We start from the raw sequence: 20,356 nt of genomic DNA on the forward strand, positions 1-20,356 counted from the left end.
TGTTTAAAGAAGACAATTGACAGTATTTGTTGCTGGTGATAAAATTAGAGTTTTTAAGATAAAATTAGAATTTTGGAAGACTTGTATCACCTTGAACTTACAGCATCCCAGTACTTAGTCTTTAAATAAGTTAACTGATATTAACAAACATGATATTTTAAATCAGTACAAGGAAATGTGTCAGTCTTTGGAAGATATACACAGCTCCATGACTTAATTTTTTAAATGACCAGTGCATTGATGATAAATGAATGCATGCATAAAAGATTCAAAGAGCAAAAGAGCAATGAATTTTCCTGTAACAGTTGGCAATGCTCATTGATACTGTTTAAGATTTCACATGGCAACTAACCTTTGAAAAACTACCAGTTGTCAAGTTTTGGTGTAGTATCAGAGAAAATCCACGATTATCTGAAAAGGCTGTTAAAATACTCTCCTGTCTTCCAACTATGTGTATGTGTGAAGTTGAACTTTTCATCTACTCAACCAAAATAACAAATTATAAAAAATTCAGTACAGTAGCATATCTGAGAATACAGTTTTCTTCTATCAAGGCAGACATTACAGAAATTTGGCAAAATATAACATAATGCTACTCTTTTCAGTTATTGGGCTTTGAAATATAGTTATTTTTATTAGAAACTTAATTATAACAGGTAATGGTTTTATAATTGTTAGTTTTTTTGTACATTTTTTAATTGAAGTATAGTCAGTTTACAATGTGCCAGTTTCTGGTGTTCAGCATAATGCTTCAACCATACATGCACATACATACATTTATTTTCATATTCTTTTTCACCATAAATTACCACAACATATTGAATATAGTTCCCTGTTCTATACAGTATGAACTTGTTGTTTATTTTATATATATGTTAGTATAATTGTTAGTTTTAAATGAATTATTAAAATGAATATTTGAAAGTCTCAGCTTTAATTTTTAGTATGTTAAATATCAATAGAAATAATTGACGTAAAAAGAGCTCTTTTATACATGATGCTATACACAGAAAATCCTAAAGGCACCATCAGAAAACTACTAGAGCTCATCAATGAATTTAGTAAAGTTGCAGGATACAAAGTTAATATATAGAAATATGTTGCATTTCTATATGCTAGCACTGAACTGTCAGAAATAGAAATTAAGAAAACAATCCCATTTACCATCACATCAAAAAGAATAAAATATCTAAGAATAAACAAGCTAAAGCGGTAAAAGATCTATACTCAGAAAACTATGAGACACTGATGAAAGAAATTGAAGACACAAACAGATGGAAAGATACATTGTGTTCTTGGATTGGAAGAATTAGTATTGTTAAAACGACCATACTACCCAAGGCAGTCTACAGATTTAATACAATCCCTGTCAAAATACCAAGGGGATTTTTCACAGAACTAGAACAAATAATTTTAAAATTTGTATGCAAACACAAAAGACCCTGAATAGACCAAAAATCTTGAGAAAGAAGAACAGATCTGGAAGAATGATGCTCCTTGACTTCAGACTACACTACAAAGTTACAGTAATCAAAACGGGTACTGGCACAAAAATAGACTTATAGACCATTGGAACAAGATAGAGAGCCCAGAACTAAACCCATGCACTTATGGTTGATTAATCTATGACAAAGGAGGCAGAATATACAATGGAAAAAAGACAGTCTCTTCAATAAGTGTTGCTGGGAAAACTGGACAGCTACATGTAAAAGAATGAAATTAGAATATTCTCTAACACCATATACAAAAGTAAACTCAAAATGAATTAAAGACCTAAATGTAAGACTGGATATTATAAAACTCCCAGAGGAAAACATAGGCAGAACACTCTTGGACATAAATCGCAGCAGTATTTTTCAAACCAGCTCCTAGAATAATGGCAATAAAAGCAAAAATAAGCAAATAGGACCTAATTAAACTTAAAAGCTTTTGCACATCCAAGGATACCATAAACAAAATTAAAAGACAACCTACAGAATGGGAGAAAATATTTGCTAATGATATGAGCAATAAAGGGTTAATAACCAAAATATATAAACATCTCATACAGCTCAACATCAGAAAAACAAACAATCTGATTAAAAAATGGGCAGAAGACCTGAATAGACATTTTTCCAAAGAGGACATGCAGATGGCACATGAAAAGAAGCTCAACATCATTAATCATCAGGGAAATGCAAATCAAAACCACAGTGAAGTATCACCTCATACCTGACAGAAGGGCTATCATCAAAAAGAACATAAATAACAAATAATGGCTGAGATGTGGAGAAAAGGGAACCCTTGTACACTGTTGGTGAGAATGTAAATTGATCCAGCCACTGTGGAAAACACTATCGAGGTTTCTCAAAAAAACCAAAAATAGAACTCTGATATAACCTAGCAATTCCAGTCCTGTCTGGAAAAACCAAAACACTAATTGGAAGAGATACATGCACTCCAATGTTCATAGCATTTTTTGCAGTTGCCAAGTTATGAAAGCAGCCTAAGTGTCCATCAACAGATGAATGGATAAAAAAGAGGTGGCATACATACACAATGAAATACTACTCAGCCCATAAAGAAGAATAAAATCTTACTGTTTGCCACAACATGGATGTACCTCAAGGGTATTATGCTAAATGAAATAAGTCAGACAGAGAAAGACAAATACTGTATATCACTTATATGTGGAATCTAAAAAATACAATAAACTAGTGAATAAAGCAAAAAAGAAACAGACTCACAGATATAGAGAACAAACTAGTGGTTATCCGTGGGAAGAAAGAACAGGGAAGGGACAACATAGCGGTAGGGGATTAGGAAGTACAAACTATTATATATAAAATAAGTTACAAGGATATATTGCATAACATAGGAAGTGTAGCCAATATTTTATAATAACTGTAAATGGAACATAACCTTTAAAAATTGTGAATCACTACATTGTACACTTGTAACTTATAGTGTACATCAACTGTACTTCAGTAAAAAAATTTTTAAAGAGCTCTTTGGTACTCTAGATAATTTTTAGTTGTGTAAAAAGATTTTAGCAATCTGTGGTCTGTAGGAATTCACATATAGTTTAGGAGGAGAGCATTGCTTTATAATCCAAAATGTACATGTTTTAGCTTAAAGCAGTACTTTGAAGTGTTTTTTAAATGGCAATGTTAAAACAGGTTTTGTCATCATCAAATTTTGTATTATTTTAAGTCATATTATTTTGAAACTTTTCTAAACCTTCATTTTCATTTTATGTATTTGAAATAAAACAGAGGAAGCCAAGAATGAAATAAAGTATTATTTGCAAAGCTGTGTAATTTTTTTGGGCTTTTAGTTTTTTTCAGTTAACCGTGGCTGGTTGCTGTACAAGCTAAATAAGGTATAAGAATGCTGAAAAAGATGTTCTGTGACAATCTGTGGAATATTCCTGGCATCTTACAGACACAGAATTAATATTTTGTATGAGTTAAATGGATAAACTTTTATTTTAAAAAATTCTAATTGTATAGTCCATTGTCATTTTAGAATGTATGTGGAAATTAACTCACTGTAATGGGAGCATCATGTTATCATATGATGGTTGTAAAATTAGTAAGGCTTCTGATTTCTCTTTTTTTCTCTAAGCAGATAATCTCAGTGATACCTTGAAGAAGCTGAAGATAACAGCTGTTGACAGAACTGATGATAGCTTAGAAGGATGCTTGGATTGTCTACTTCAAGCCTTGGCTCAAAGTAGTAAGTTTTATTATGTTTATTCAAGTGCCAAACAAACAAATCAAATCAACAATCATTCAGAAATTGGTCTATAGTTTAGCACATAACTTGAATTCTTTTGAATCCTATCCCTGAATACTGAGGTTGTTTTACATGTTCCACCCTCCTACTCCACCTCCCCACCCCAAGGTACTGAAAGCCAAATTGATAGGCAGAAGAAAGGAGGAATTGAGTGCTGGTGATGACATTAATACCAGTCCCAGAGAGAGGCCATTCTTAACGGATAAGCGTGGAAGTTGTTCTTCTTAATACCTACTTTGTGCTTTTTAAAAAAAGACTGTTTATATGTGGGGAGAAGAAACGGAGCATAAAACACTTGAAATTATTTTTCTGAGATCTTTTAAATTATTTTACTTTAAAATAATATGTATGCTTAGATTTAATTGGAAAGAGCAATCAGCAGTCATCCAAAAATCCCTTAAGATTGAGGTAAGGCTTAATCTTTGGTGGTGTGGTAAATAATACTAGAGATAAAAATTATACAACTCTTTATTGACTAATACATTGTATTGTTGCATTTGGTCCATCATGTTTCTGTTCACTAATTTCTGTGTTAGCACTGTGAATAGATAGATACAGAATGGTTTTCATTTGTTCCCTTAATTCTGCTTGGTTGTGCCATGGTTGTGCTGCACTTGTTTTTAATTATGACATTATCTTATCTTGGGACTAATTATGTAGCTGACAGATGATTCAGGAGAAAGTATAAAATATCTTGTTAAAGTTCAGTTTCAAGCACTAAGGTATACACTTTTTTTTCTTTTTAAGTAAACTGATTAGAAAATTTTAAATAATTGATTGTTGTACTCTTCATCGAAAAGCACATGTTAAGGCTAGCTTTTAAAAATCTGTTTCAGTAGTTCTCTTAGCCTTTGAGATCATAACTGTCAAGCTGTTTAATCTTAGAGATAAGTAAAGTGGTTTAAAACAAGAAGTTCAGTAAGAACATCTGGATAAGGGTCCCAGTGGTAAAGAAAAAGAACAATAAAAGAGAATGTCTAAGGCTGTGCTATCCATTATAGTAGGTATGAGTGGCTATTTAAATTTAATAACTAAATTTAATATAATTAAAAACTAAGTTTCTTAGTGTAACTCTTCAGTAGCCATAGTTGACTGGAATTACTCTTAGAGAGTATGACATCTGAACCACCTTGTAAGACAACTACTAGCATAAATTAAAGGCCCCCAAGTAAGCAAAATTAACAGTCTATTTGTTACCCAAAAGGGAAATGGAAAAGATCCCAGTTCTTGTCTTACCTGAAAGGTAAGATTTACAGGCGGGAGTTGGAAAGTGTTGTGTAGCTAAAAGATTTATTTAGGAAAAGAGCACGCCTCCAGTAGTGGGAGGTGGGCTGATTCAAGGGGGAATCGCAGTATCCTTTGTCTCCCATTTCTCTTATACCCTCGCTTAGAGGTGGTCTTTTGACTGATTGAGGGCTCTTGTCCCTGGAATGCTCAGTCATGTTTGGCCCCTTTGTGCATGTCCTTACCCATGGTATACATAGAAGAACCCATTGAGGGGGCCCCTAAATCACAGTGTTAATTATAATACAATGAACATTGGGTCGTGTCCAGTTTTTCTTGATGGCACTCATTTAGGAGAAGTAAAGTCCCTTTATGCTGGAGGCAGACATAATGCCATCTTCTGGACATTCCTCCCTCTCCTCCACCTGTCTGCCCCGTGCCCCCACTTATCTAACTACCTAATATATTCATAATAAAAATTTTATTCCATTGTAAGAGCATGGGGACCATGTTTTGTTGCTGCAGAAGCACTAAACAGTGATCACCAACACAGCTTAAAAAATTTTTTTTCCTAACGGATTAGGCTGTTTTCCTGTGTTTCATTGCCTTGCATACCTTTATGTTTTAACTTTGGTTAATTGCTTGATGACAATTCCTGTTTCATACACATTGTGACATAATTGTTTATTTTCTGTAGAAAACCCTATGAAAGAACACCAGTTTACTTGTCTTTAAAGAAAAAAAAGTACTATGTAGTGCCATATTCCTAACTTTACAATGCTTGTTGATCTGTTGATAGATTTCCTAAGGAACTTTTGAAACTTATCAACTTTTTCAATAGCCATGTTAAATCTGGTGTTACTAAACATGAAAGATTGTTGCTGTTTTAGTAGAAATGAGAATTTATTTTACTTTATTCTTTTATAGTAATATCTAGATTTCACTTTTTACCCTAAGTTATCAAGTGCATCAAAGCAATATGTTTCCTTTGCAAGCTGAATTCATTATGTTGTTCACCTCCTTTACATATTTTTGTATTATGTGGCTCTTTTAGTTACTGTGAACATCATTCATGAGGGCTTATGACTGGTGCTAATCGTAAATTACCAAAGGTTCAATTTTTACTAAATAAAGGTAATACTTGAAGAATAGAGAGACTAGAACTAGACTAAACTAGAGAACATGGTCAACTGAAGACACTGACAGTTCTTGATGAACTGAGACTCCTGGATGGCCATAGAATAGTGGTTGCCACCTAAATCTGAATTCTTCCACACAATCTCTAAAAAGCCATACAAATCAACAGAGAGATCAAATAAAACCAAATAACCTATGCCTTCAGCATAACTAGGAGACAGACTAAGAATTTCAGATATTAGGGAGAGAAATAAATATTCCAAATCTAGCCTACTCAGCTTCAGAGCCCATTATAGAGAGAGTTCGGTGACAACTGCAGAGACTACATGCAAAAGACAAGAGAGGTTGAATCAGGAGCCTAGGGGCGATAGTATACAATTAAAATTGCCTTTAGAAAGAAAAAGTCTTATGTTGGTGGGAAAATACTAAAATCTGGTCTTAGATTTGACTAGAGCATTGGCTATTGGGAAATTGAAAGGAGGAGACTTTAAAGTACACAGGACCCTAGGCAACAGATGAGGACAGTGCCCCTTGTGGGGATGAAATTATTCTCCCTTGTAGACTTTGTGGTGAAGGGAAAGAAGGATGCAAGATGGGGAAACGCTAAGTGTTCTGTAGAAATAAGAAAATCATACTGTTAGAAGACACACTAACAACCCCCTTTGGTTTAAGTTTAGAAGAGGGAGTTTTTGAACTAAGAAACCTAGGTATTCATCCCAAATCTTTACCCTTACTGCATACAACTTTTATTCCTAGTTAAGGAAAAGAAAAATTATACCACTGAGTAGGAAATTGCAGGTGATATACACACATTGGGGCTACAAAGAACAAAGCAGAAAATACAAATCAAAACATTTTTGCTATTAAATTTTTTCTCCAAAACCAACCATGAAGTGGTTATTAGTAATAGAACACCATGACCTCTATTAAACATCTTAAGCCTTTGCAGATATGAAAAGAAAAAAAAGTCTGAGTAAGAAATTCAGAAACTTGGAAACAAAGTGAATAAATACCAGGAAGATGTGAAGAAAGAGTTGACTAGAAGATATTGAAGAAAAAGTATCATTTTAGGAATTAAGACTACATTATAAGATACCAAGGAAGAGTAGAGGTGACTGAAAATTTAATAAGGAGCATTGAAGTAAATGGGCCAAATGGAGATAAAATAAAGGATCAGAGAGAAAATGATTAATACAGAAGATGGGCAAAAGATCCAACATGCATGCAATTGGAGTCTTTAAAGAGAAAAATATAACATTGAAACAGAGCTAATATTTAAAACTATGAACTTTCCTGAAGTTAAAAAAAAGACCAGAATCTACACGTTGAAGGGGGTCATCATGTACTTGTGAAAATTGACCTTGAAGAAGTCTAGCAAAACTTTTAAACTTTACAATTAAGAATAAGTACAAAGGAGAAATCCTCAGGGCCTGAATGCCAAAAGATCAAGTTATTTAAAATGAAAAGAAAATCAGATTGGCATCAGACTCTTCAACAACAATATGCAAAGCAATTCAATATTAGAGCAGTGGTTTCAGAAAACTCAAGGAATAAGACTTTTATATTGAGCCAAGGTAGTAAGTATCAAGGCTGTAGAAAAGTACTGTTAAACATGGAAGAACACAAGAAGTACTATACTCATTAGACTTCTAGAGGAATCTTCTAAACTCGTGCTGTTCAATACAATATCAGTTCTGTGACATGGCTATTGAGCATCTGAAATGAGGCTAGTCTGAATTTAGGTATGCAATAGGTATAAAATACATATTATATTTCAAAGACTTAGTATCCCCCCAAAAGTAAAATAGCTCACTAACAGTTTTTAAATTATTGATTACATATTAAATCTCATTTTTAAAATTCTATAAAATATTTATAAATATTTTATTTCTATTGGAGCTTTATAGGCAATCATTTCTTGAATGGGTGATGGCTGACCAAAGTAGGTTTAAGAGTTGGGCCAGCCAGTATGATATGATGCAAATGCAGCTTAGAAACAAAATCAATGTCACTGTTAACATCAACAAAAGAAAGATATAACATGATACTGGGTGTTGTCTGTATACCTTCTGTGTACTTGCTGCCTACCTTCTGATATGCTTTTAACCACTATGTTTCATAAAGGGCCAAAAAAAGCTCTCATTATGTACAGTCTCCAGGAGATAAGCCTCCATTGGTATTTGTAGATTGTGATTGAAGCATTGGCAGAGGATCTTGGTTTTTTAACATCAGCTAATTAATAAATGGTACCATTTTTGCTTCTTAGGTTTGCTAAATTTGAAAAGCTTCTTATGTTCCTAAAAGTAAAATATGTGAGAGATATGTGATTAGAAATGATGCTATATATGTATGCCAGATAAATACTGAAAAAGATCTGCCATCCTCAGTGTAATACTAGTACTATCACTAAGTTACTGAGAGACAAGCGATGGGTTTGTGCTGCTGTGTCTTCCTAACATTCTTCCCAACAGGGTCCTGTGTGACTCTGTATCTGCAGCTAGCTGTGGGTCTTCTGTGGCCATACTTGATTGATGTTAACTGGCTTGTCCAATTAAACAGTAACTCAGTATGTCCTGAACGTGTTAAAGAATATGCAAGCAATGCAAAGAATTTGAGGACTTTAACTGGTATAATGAATTAATAAGAATTATATATAAGGAAAATGGCTTAAACTAAGAGATTGATTAAATTAACCTATTTTCAGTGCCTCTGTTGTGATTATAGATGTTTGAACCTGGTATTAAAGATATGGGCAGTGGCATAACTTCTTTTTAGCTCCTTTAGTACTTAATAGTCCATGATGGTTGTTTCTAGAAAGCTTCCTTACATAGACTAAATCCTTTCACTTTTAGCTCTTGTAATTCATATTTCCTGAGTACACACTTGGCATTGTAAAACAAAGGTTAAAGTTTCACCATTAGGTAGACTTTGGAATTTATAATTGAGACATTTTGAGGAATTTTTTAAATGAATGAATCGTTTTTCCTCTTGGAATCCTCTATATAAAATACATACATTCTTAAAAAAATCAAGACCACCAGGTACCTTTAAACTATAAATCCTCAATGCAATCAATTAATATTAAAAACAGTAAATATCCACCATTTTTATTATTTTAAAGTTTGTTTATAATACAATTATTTGTTGAGAGCTTTAATACTAGAGGAAGGTTTTCATAAGAATAGAAAATACAACATGGTTTTACAATCTCAGATTCAAGGTTATTTTGTATAATAGTGAGGTTCAGTGTAATTTATATCTTCCTTTGTGTATTCAGGGACAAATATTTACTTAGTGAAATTTAGCACCTAAAGAATAATTAATATTAATAATATTAATGATATATTTTAGAATGAATGGTTGTTAAATTGTCTGATAAACACTATAGATAATTTCTCTGTTTAATAATTTATAACCCCAAAGGTTCAAAACTACAGTCAGTAAAGTGTTAGTTTTGTTAACAGAAAATTGTTTTTCTTAAAATTACAAGGTCATATCATATCAGCCTTTGAATTATGTCTTTAGCTGTAAATTTAGGTGTTCATTTTTTTCTGTTTTTATTACTTAACCCTGAAAATGTGAACTTGATTGCTTATTATTTTTCTTACCTTATCTTAATAGTTTTACATAAATGTAAATGTAATTCTACATGTAGGATTTTTAAAAATTATTGAAAAAATTTTTTTAAATTGAGGTACTGGGAATTCAACCCAGGACCTTTTGCATGCTAAGCATGTGCTCTACCACTGAGCTATTACCCACCTCTCTACATGTAGTTTTACATAATGTAGTTTTATATAGATTCCTCTTAGACATTTTTAATGTCATGTGAATTTTGGTATCTTAAGACTTAATGAAATATGAATATAAATAATTTTATAATTAAAAATTTTTTTTAATACTTGGCATTTAAAACCATTTTAAAGGTTTCTAACATTTCACTTAGAGGGAAAAAAAGAAACACATAGAAAAGTAGGTAACTGAATTAAGTTCTCCTTTTGGAGGTTTTATTTAATATGAATCTTAACCCACATTAACTTATAGTTTATTATGTGAAACTGGAAGAGATGTGGAACTGGAAGAGAAACTGTGGGAATATGTTTTATCATTTTTCATTGTTAATCATTTATTATTTACTGCAATTTTCATTTTTTGAGTTATGGATGTATTTGAATATTAATAACCAACTGTAAAAGTTGTTGAAATAGTCATAACATTAAAGACAAAATTGAGACTAAAAGATTAACTCTTTGCTTCAAGTATTCAAAGTAAGGGAACTGGAAAAGTTCCCAAATTAAGAAACACTTTTTAGAAACACTAAGAAGGAGTTGAAGAAATTTATACTAGGTCAGAAATATATCTTCTTAACTGAATTTAAGATACTATGTTATTTTCTCTTTGCTACACAATGAGATCTTGATGAAGAATACTATGGCCAAAAGTATTATATGCTATATTTTTAACCATATGTAGTTCATGGTCATTTTACTCCATTGTAACAGATCACAAGATAAATCATAGCAATATTTTTTTTGGATCTGACTCCTAAGGTGGCAAAAGAAATAAAAGTAAAAATAAGTAAATGAGACCTAATTAAACTAAAAGCTTTTACACAGCAAAGGAAGCCATCAACAAAATGAAAAGACAACCTACAGAATGGGAAACAATAGTTGCATATGATATGACTGATAAGGGGTTAATAGCCAAAATATATAAACAACTCAATATCAAAAAGAAACAAAGACCCGATTGAAAAATGGGCAGAAGACCTGAATAGACATATTTCCAAAGAAGATATACAGATAGCCAACAGGCATATGAAAAAATGCTCAACATCAGTGATCATCAGAGAAATGCAAATCAAAACCACCATGAGATATCATCTCATACCTGTCAAAATGACTGTTACCAAAAAGTCTACAGATAGCAAATGTTGGCTATGATGTAGAGAAAAGGGAACCCTAGTACACTGTTGTGGGATTGTAAATTGGTGCAGCTACTTTAGAAAACAGTATGTAGGTTCCTCAAAAAACCTAGAAACAAAACTACCATATTATCCAGCAATTCCCCTGCTGGGTATATATCCAGAGAAAACACTGGTTCCAAAAAGATACATGCACCCCAATATTCATAGCAGCATTATTTACAATAGCCAAGATATGGAAGAAGTTATATAAGTGCATTTTACCAGATGAATAGATAAAGAAGTGGTGTACACACACACACACACACACACACACACACACACACACACAATGGAATACTGCTCAGCCCTAAAAAAGAATGAAATTCTGCCATTTGCAGCAACATGGATGGACATAGAGAGTATTATGCTTAGTTAAGTAAGTCAGAGAGAGAGACAAATAGTCTATGTTATCACTTATATGTGGAATCTAAAAAAATAAAATGAATGAATGTAACAAAACAGACTCAGAGATATAGAAAACAAACTAGTGGTTACCTGTGGAGAGAGGTAAGGGGTGGTCAATGAAGAATATGAGATTAAGATATATAAACTATGGTGTATAAAATAAGCAACAAGGATATATTGTACAGCACAGGGAAATACAACCATTGTTTTGTAATAATTTTAAATGGAGTATAATGTATAAAAACATTGAATCACTATGTTGTACACCTGAAGCTAACATAATATTATAAATAAAAAATACTTCAAAAATAAAGAGACCAATAAACAAATAAATAAATAAAAGCAAATACAACCTCTCTCCTCAAAAAAAAAAAAACACTATTAACTGAGAAAATGTGACTATTTCATGTTTTTAGTAAGATAGAGTTTAGTTGTAATTTTCTAGATAATATTCATCTAATGGGCAATAAAATATAGAGAATCTTTATTGTCTTAATTTTTTTTTTTACTAGAAGCTAGTAGTATTCAGTATTCAGTGCCTTCTATTGTCAGATACATTCACTTGGAAATTTGGGCTGTTTTACCACCAGTTTAAAAAAAAAAAAACACATTGTGTGACTTCTTGAGATTGAAGAAAGCTAGCACATGTAGGTAGAGTCAAAGTAAGTTTTTTTCCCGTAACTCTAATTATACAGGGCTGTTGGAGCGGAGCTGTAGTGGAGAATACTGTGTGAAATTTCATGAGTTATTGTGCTGACAGAATTCCCTCTTGCTCCAGGGCATGTAGGGGGAAAGAGATTAGATAGTAAATCTTTTGTTCTAGTCAGGCTTCCACTGATTGGGTTAGGTTCACCCACATTATGGAGGGCAATCTGCTTTGCTCAGAGTGTATGGTTTTAAGTGTTAATCTTATCCAAAAACTCCCTTACAAAAACATCCAGAATAATGTTTGACCATATACCTGGGTACCATGGCACAGGTGAGTTGACTTATAAAAATAAACATCACAAGTGGACTATGTATTTTACTGTCATAACAAAATGAATTGTGTGGCTTAATAGTTATGTGTTGTTGTAACTGCTAGTGGGGAATGATGCCATTAATATTAGAGCTTTCCACATATGAATCTATAATTGATTTTACTGAGGTTGATTTTGTGACATACTTTTTCCTATTCATTGTGATAAACCCCAAAATGAGACTCCAGAAGGCCGAGTAGTGGCTTTTTAAAGAGACATCTGGATTTAAATTCTAGGTTTTAGCACACAGTGTTCTCTGAGGTGAGTTCATTCAGATGCTGGTAATTTTCTCTTCCCATATTTAAGTATTACACATCTTTTCTCTTCCTTGTACTAAAGGAGCAAACAGAATGTTTTCATTTGGCTCATAATAACATAGTTATGGATTGATCATCTCTTCTTTCTGATGTGTGCATGTGGGAGGGATAAGATAAAGGCAAGGTAATTTTCTAAAATGATTTCTGAAGGTTTAAAGAACATTTTTGCATGTGTTTGCTTTTGAAAAATGTAGTCTGAGACCTGATTAGCTTAATGCAAAGTGAAAAGTTTAGTCTCTGCATGAGCTAGTGATTGATAGTTCTACCAAAAATTTTCCATTCTTGATGAGAGAATTCTTAAAATATAAGAGTCTCCTTATAAGCTCAGTCCTCTTTTTCTGTTAAAAGTAATTATAACTTCTATAACATCAATAAATGTAGCTCAGCTGTTTCATCTTTAGTGTTCTATAACAGTTTATATGTCCCTCTAGTTGAACTTATTTTAGTGTATATTACTTATTTGTGTATGCCTTTTTTATTCAGTTATAAACTCCTTAAGGACAGGGCAGTTCTATTAAATGAGCATTACTTGGGTACCACTGTGCATTAGTTGGTACTTTGCCCTGGAGGGATCAGATAGACAAGTAACAGATAAGTTTTAATACAGTATAATACATTATATAATAGAGCTGATTACAAAGTGTTCAGAGAACTGGATTCAGTTTGTAGTTGTAAAAATCTTTTAAAGTGTCACAGAAGGACTGACATTTCTCCTGGGTTCTGATGGGTAAATAGGTGTTTCATAGTATATTCTCTTATTATTCTTCTTTTACCTGCCTTTTCTTCAAACCTTAGATAATACCAGCCTTTTCCAGTTCTCAATTCTGGTAGCCTTCAGCTGCTGGCCAAAAAAAAAAAAAATTCTCCTTTTCTACTTAGAACATGCTTTATTGGCCTTCAGAAATCAGCTAAATAATTACCTTGTTTATGGAAATTTCCGTAATCTTCACGGAGCTGTGTGTGTGCTTCCCATTAGACATGGTACGTAACCTCCATGGTGGTATCATCACACTGAATTGTGGTAATTTATTTACCGCTCTCTTTCTTACTAGACAGCTCTCTGAGGATATGATTTGTATCCTCTTTAGGCTTATATTCCCAATATAGTAGGGACTCAGTAAAAATACATTTTCCATGGATAATGTCATCTACTCCTAAGTGTTCAACTACCAAACAGGTTCTAACAACTTGGAAAAAACTACAGCATTGTGTGTGAAGAGTGGGGAAGAGGGGTGAATTTGATAAGCAGGATCAGGGAGTGCTGGATCTTGAAAATATGGTGTAGTTTACCCAGGTAATGTGAGGGCACAAGGATTATGGGAAGAACATCCCAAGCAGAGGAAGCAACATATACAATGTCACAGTGATGGGGAAAATCCTAGTTCAATCAGAAACTGAAGTTTGGTATAGCTGGCAAAAAGGGTACATGCAGGGAAGGGACAAGAGAGGATAACAGGAAAGGGAGTAAATTGTCAGGCTATGAAAGGAGTTTTATGCTATGTATCTTAGTCCATGTGAGCTGCTATAACAAAATATCCTAGACTGGATAGAATTTCTCACAGTTCTGGTAGCAGGAAAGTCGAAGACCAAGGCACTAGCAGATTCAGTATCTGGTGAGGGCCCACTTCTGGTTGTCTTTTCACTGGAACCTCACACTGTGAAAGAAGCAAGGCATCTCTCTGGGGTCTCTTTTTGTAAGGTCACAGTGGGATGGAGATGGATCTTTTATTGAAAATACTCCTTCACTGTGTTTTACTGTATTCTCATTCTCTTAGTTTGAAGTGAGGAAATCCGTATTTACTATAGGGACAATGTTATCAATAATTACTTTGAACTTATAGTTGAACAATTCTAGTTATTTTTTTAATTGAAGTATAGTTAATTTACAGTGTTGTGTTAGTTTCTGATATACAGCAAAGTGATTCAGTTTTTTATGATACATTTTTTTTTACATTCTTTTCCATTATAGTTTATTACAAGGTATTAAATGTAGTTTCCTGTGCTATCCATTAGGACCTTGTTGTTTATCTACTTTATATATAGTAGTTTTTAACTGTTAATCCCAGATTCCTAATTTATCTCCCCCCTTTGGTAACCATAAGTTTATTTTCTATGTCTATGAGTCTGTTTCTGTTTTGTAAATAAGTTCATTTATGTTACTTTTTTAGATTCCACATATAAGCGATATATTTGTCTTTGTCTGGCTTACTTCACTTAGTATGATAGTCTCTAGGTTCATCCGTGTTGCTGCAAATGGCATTATTCCATTCTTTTTTATGGCTGAGTAGTATTCCATTGTGTGTATATATGCCACAACTTCTTTATTGAATCATTTACCAGTGGACATCTAGGTTGCTTCCGTGTCTTAGCTATTGTAAATATTGCTGCTGTGTACATTGGGATGCATGTGTCTTTTTGAATTAGAGTTTCCTCCAGATATATGCCCAGGAAGGGGACTGCTGGATCATATGGTAGCTCTATTTTTAGTTTTTTAAGGAATCCCCATGCTGCTTTCCATAGTGGCTGCACCAATTTACATTTCCACCAACAGTGTAGGAGGGTTCCCTTTTCTCCACACCCTCTCCAGCATTTATTATTTGTGGACTTTTTAATGATGGTCGTTATGATCGGTTTGACATGATTCCTCATTGCAGTTTTGATTTGCATTTCTTTGATGATTAGTGATGTTGAGCATCTTTTCACATGCCTGTTGGCCATCTCTATGTCTTCTTTGGAAGAATGTCTATTTAGGTCTTCTGCCCATTTTTGGATTGGGTTGTTTGTTTTTTTGTTATTGAGTTCTGTGAGCTGTTTGTATATTTTGGAAATTAAGCCCTTGTTCATCACATTGTTTCCAAATGTTTTCCCCCATTCTGTAGGTTGTCTTTTCATTTTGTTTATGGTTTCCCTGTTGTGCAAAACCTTTTAAGTTTGATTAGGTTCCTTTTTTTTTTTTAATTTTACTTTTATGTCTATTGCCTTGGGAGATTGACCTAAGAAAACATTGCTATGTTTATGTCAGAGAATGTTTTGCCTATGTTCTCTTCTAGGAAGTTTATGGTGTCCTGTTTTATGTTTAAGTCTTTAATCCACTTTGAGTTTATTTTTGTGTATGGTGTGAGGGAGTGTTCTAACTGCATTGATTTACATGTGGCTGTCCAGCTTTCCCGCCTCTACTTGTCTTTTCTCCATTACATGTTCTGGCCTCCTTTGTCAAAGATTAATTGACCAAGGATCTGTGGGTATATTTCTAGGCTCTCTATTCTCTTCCATTTATCCATATATCTGTTTTGGTGCCAAAACCACACTGGTTTGATTACTGTAGTTCTGTAGTATTGTCTGAAGTCTGGGAGGGTTATGCCTCCAGCTTTGTTCTTTTTCCTCAGTATTGCTGTGGCAGTTCTGGGTCTTTTGTGACTCCATATAAATTTTAGGATTCTTTGTTCTAGTTCTGTGAAAAATATCCTGGGTAATTTGATAGGTATCACATTAAATCTGTAGATTGCTTTGGGTAGCATGGCTCTTTTAATAATACTAATTTTTCCAATCCAAGAGCATGGGATATCTTTCCTTTTCTTTAAATCATCTTCAGTTTCCTTTATCAATATTTTGTAGTTCTCAGCATATAAATCTTTCACCTCCATGGTTAAAAATATTTTACTTTGTTTTTTGATGTGATTTTAAAAGGGGTTGTTTTTTAACTTTCCCTTTCTGATATTTCATTGTCAATGTAAAGAAATGTGATAGATATCTGTATGTGAATCTTTTTTCTGCTATCTTGCTGAATTTATCAATTCTAGTAGTTTTTGTGTGAAGTCTTTAGGGTTTTCTATATATAGTATCATTTCATCTGCGTATGATGACAATTTACCTCTACCCTTCTAATTTGGATACCTTTTATTTCTTTTCCTTGTTTGATTGCTGTGGCTAGGACTTTCAGTACTGTGTTGAATAAAAGTGGTGAGAATGGGCATCCTTGTCTTGTTCCAGATTTTAGTGGGAAGGCTTTCAACTTTACACCATTGAGTATTATGTTGGCTCTGGGTTTCTCATAGTTTTTACTATGTTGAGATATGTTTCCTGTATACCCACTTTGGTAAGAGTTTTTATCATGAATGGATGTTGAATTTTACCACATGCTCTTTTGCAGCTGTTGAGATGAGCATGGGTTTCTGTCCTTTCTCTTGTTGATGTGATGTATTACATTGATTTGCATATGTTGAACCATCCTTGTGGCCCTGGAATCACTCCAACTTGATTATGGTGTATGATCTTTTTAATGTGTTGTTGATTCGGCATGCTGATATTTTATTGAGAACTTTTGCATCTATATTCATCAGAGATATTGGCCTGTAATTTTCTTTTTTTGGTAGTGTCTTTGTTTCGTATCAGGGTGATGGTGGCTTCATAGAATGACTTTGGGATTTGAACAATTTTAGTTATATATGTTTTTACCACAGTGATTAACACAATCCGTCCCGGTATTTATTTTCTCAGTCAGTATCTTTTATTTTTTAACCACACAACTCTTAATTTTTAGCAACTACTTTATGTGACCTAGTTAGTCATAATTTTAAAGAAAATAGTCAAACTAGCAGCTCTCCCTGCTTATTCAAGTGATGATTTCCAAACAGAAGACTTCTCTGACTCCCACAGCTTACATTATCCCTGGAATTGAAATGACTGCAAAACTGTCAAAATCATTTATTGTAATTTTATAGAATGACTCTCACAACTTAATCCTTTAGTAAGACCTGTTTCTGACGGTGAGTCATTTTGTAAATGGGTCTTTGTTCTTCCCTCTTTCTTTTCATGACTGTATATATCCTTTTCTTCTGTGCATCTTTTCCTTGTATTTGCTTAAAATCCTTATTGGGGAAAAAGTGAAAGAAAAAGTATTTTATAACTCCCCTTCATGTACTTCCATTTTCTTTTAGAAACAATAATTTCTTATTATTAGGCCCTTTAATCTACTTATATGCAGCATATTCCTCTTTTGTGTTTTAAATCTATTTTAAACCTGTTTCACTTTCTCTATACTCAGTTCCCTTTCTCTCCTTCAAATAACTGAGTCATTTTATCTCTCTCAAAATACTATACATTCCTTTCTCACTTACTTGTCTTATTTTAGTTCTTACTTCTGCAAAATATGTTAAATATACTTATAACATAATAACCTGGCAAACCTGATCAAGGTATTGTTATCACAATATATTTCATAAATAACAGTTGTGGTAGGAAGAGCACTGGACTGGGAATCAGAAGAACAAGGTTCCTGTTGCTTTTCCAATATAATCTTATATGGCCTTATTTGTAGTATGAGGAAAACATAACCAGTCATGCCCACATCACATGGCTGTTCTAAAAATAAGTTTTTATGGTAGTCAGGTATCTTTAAAAGAGTGAGTGGCTTTCAGTCAGGTACCTTTAGATGAAGACACTATGCGTGGGAATTAGCTAAAGTGGTAGAGTGGGTGTGGCATTTCAGAGCAGGAACAAGTGCAGTAAGAAGGTATGAAATAAAATGATTAATTTGGATTACTACAAGTAATTTAGTGTGGCTAGAGAGGAGGCTGTCATTGGAGGAGTATCAGGGGATATGGTTGGGATATATCATCGATGTTGCTTGACCATTTAATTAAAAGTTATGGAGGATCATGTAAAGGTTTAAAGTAGGGGACTGACATAAAATTTCTATTTACAGAAGCTTATTCTGCCATCCAATGTGGTTGGCAGATGAGGGGTGGAAGCTGGAGTTAGACTCTTGAGAAGGCTGTTTTATCTAATAAAGTTCAGAACCGAGAACTGGAAGTAACATGAATGTAACAAGGAAAAGATAGATGTAAAAGATGCTAATCAGGTAGAGTCTATGGAACCTACATCCTGATTAATGTGAGTGGTAGAAAAGCATTTACTGACAGAGAAAAATTTATAATCCTTCTAGGGCTTCTGCCTTAGATGGGTTCCCTGCCATTCACTGCAATATAGACTAGAATGAAAGGAAAGGAAAGAGGCTGTGTTTGATTTGGGGAATGTTAAATTTGAGGCATTTATGGTGTATCCAACTGCACATACTTTGTTTTCAGTAGGGTAAAAGGAGGATTAGGGACGTGTCTCTGTGGTAGTAAATGAAGCCTTGGATTTGGATCAGATCTCCCAGGCACAGGACTAGGACTCTTATTATACTATTCTAAAAATCTACCCCTTGAGAAATAAATGGTTCCCCAGAGACAAGGATATACATAGCCCTCGAGTCATGTTCTTGGTCCTTACAGTCAATCCCAAATCTGAGTCTTATCTTCACAATCTGTTGTAAATATCCTTGGACGTATAATATAAAAATAGCAGTTCTTTATTGTTTTCATAACTCAGAGTAAACAATACTATCAATCTTATCCAAATACATTTTTAATTGAATAGAGTCACAGTAATAGCAATTATTGTTTTTGTTTTTCTAACTTGGAGTTTACTGTAAATTGGTAATCAAATGCTTTTCATTAATTTATCCTCATGAAGCCTATATGCTCGCATAAGTTGTAAATTCACCTTATTATAGTAGCATACCTGAAAAACCCCTCTTGTTTTACAGTGAAGCCTATTATTTTAATGTATTTACCCGGCAGCATTTTTGGGAACTTGAGTCTTTCTCAAGCTGTATCTTAAATTATATGTGTTCCTTCCCATTCTACCTACTTCCTCCTTTGTACTGAGTTATTGGCCTTGAGAAATTCTTTGAGTTGTGCATTGTAGCCCAGCTCTTTGATTTACTCTTCTTTCAAGTTTCTCTGACTGGATTGCCCAGTTCTTTCTTCTTTCTGTCACTGGCAGTTTTATAACGAAGCTGCCTCCTTGCCATCGGGAGGTCAGGTGGAGTGTGGGCCAAGGACTGCCGAGACAGAATGAGTGCCTGCAGAACTGCAAGGGCTACTATCCTGGGTGGTGCCCACAGTTATTATTTTAGAGTAGCAGTCGCCCTTTATATGGGTCCTTCCAAATTCAAAGACTGCTAGCTGCCTGTAATTTTGTAGGCATACTTGAACATTTTTATGCCTGCACCTAAGTGTGAAGGGGGAGAAAGAACTTGAATTGATTCCTGGGTGTAGTTAAACATTTAAAGGGCTGTAGTTGAAAGGTCAGTACTAGTCTGGCTAAAGATAAATGAGAAGTCTGCCTTTTTTTTTTAGAACTCCTGATCACAGTGAGTGATTTTTTTTTTTTTTTACAAGCAGTCATTCATTTAGACCTGCAAACACCAACCATTGACTACTACTAAATCTTAAAATCATTTCAAGATATCTGAGAACATATTTAGTTCACAGATAAGCATTTTGAGATGCAGTAGAATGTCAGTGTAGAAGGTATACATGAAATGAGGCTGAAACTTTGTAATTATTTATTGGATGGTGGTGTTTTAACGGTAAGCAGTGTTTGGTTCTTTGTTTTTATGCTAAATGAAAGAAAGTAATTCCCAGCTATTTAATTTAAATTCTAAACCTATATAGAAATCCGCT

The 20,356-nt window shown here is 33.6% G+C and overlaps 1 protein-coding gene across 5 annotated transcripts in view; it reads left to right on the top strand.

Moving 5' to 3' along the window:
• Nucleotides 1-20,356, top strand: part of RAP1GDS1 (Rap1 GTPase-GDP dissociation stimulator 1) — a 129,574-nt gene that overhangs the window by 22,828 nt on the left and 86,390 nt on the right. For 3 of the 5 annotated variants that reach the window (XM_032460186.1, XM_032460201.1, XM_032460207.1), the window contains exon 2: nucleotides 3,607-3,717. In XM_032460186.1, coding sequence (XP_032316077.1) covers nucleotides 3,607-3,717 — 111 coding nt within the window. The remainder of the gene's footprint in view (nucleotides 1-3,606; nucleotides 3,718-20,356) is intronic. The other 2 variants (XM_032460216.1, XM_032460194.1) reach the window with 1 other exon arrangement.

The sequence above is a fragment of the Camelus ferus genome, chromosome 2 (assembly GCF_009834535.1).
Source record: "Camelus ferus isolate YT-003-E chromosome 2, BCGSAC_Cfer_1.0, whole genome shotgun sequence".
Taxonomy (NCBI): Eukaryota; Metazoa; Chordata; class Mammalia; order Artiodactyla; family Camelidae; genus Camelus; species Camelus ferus.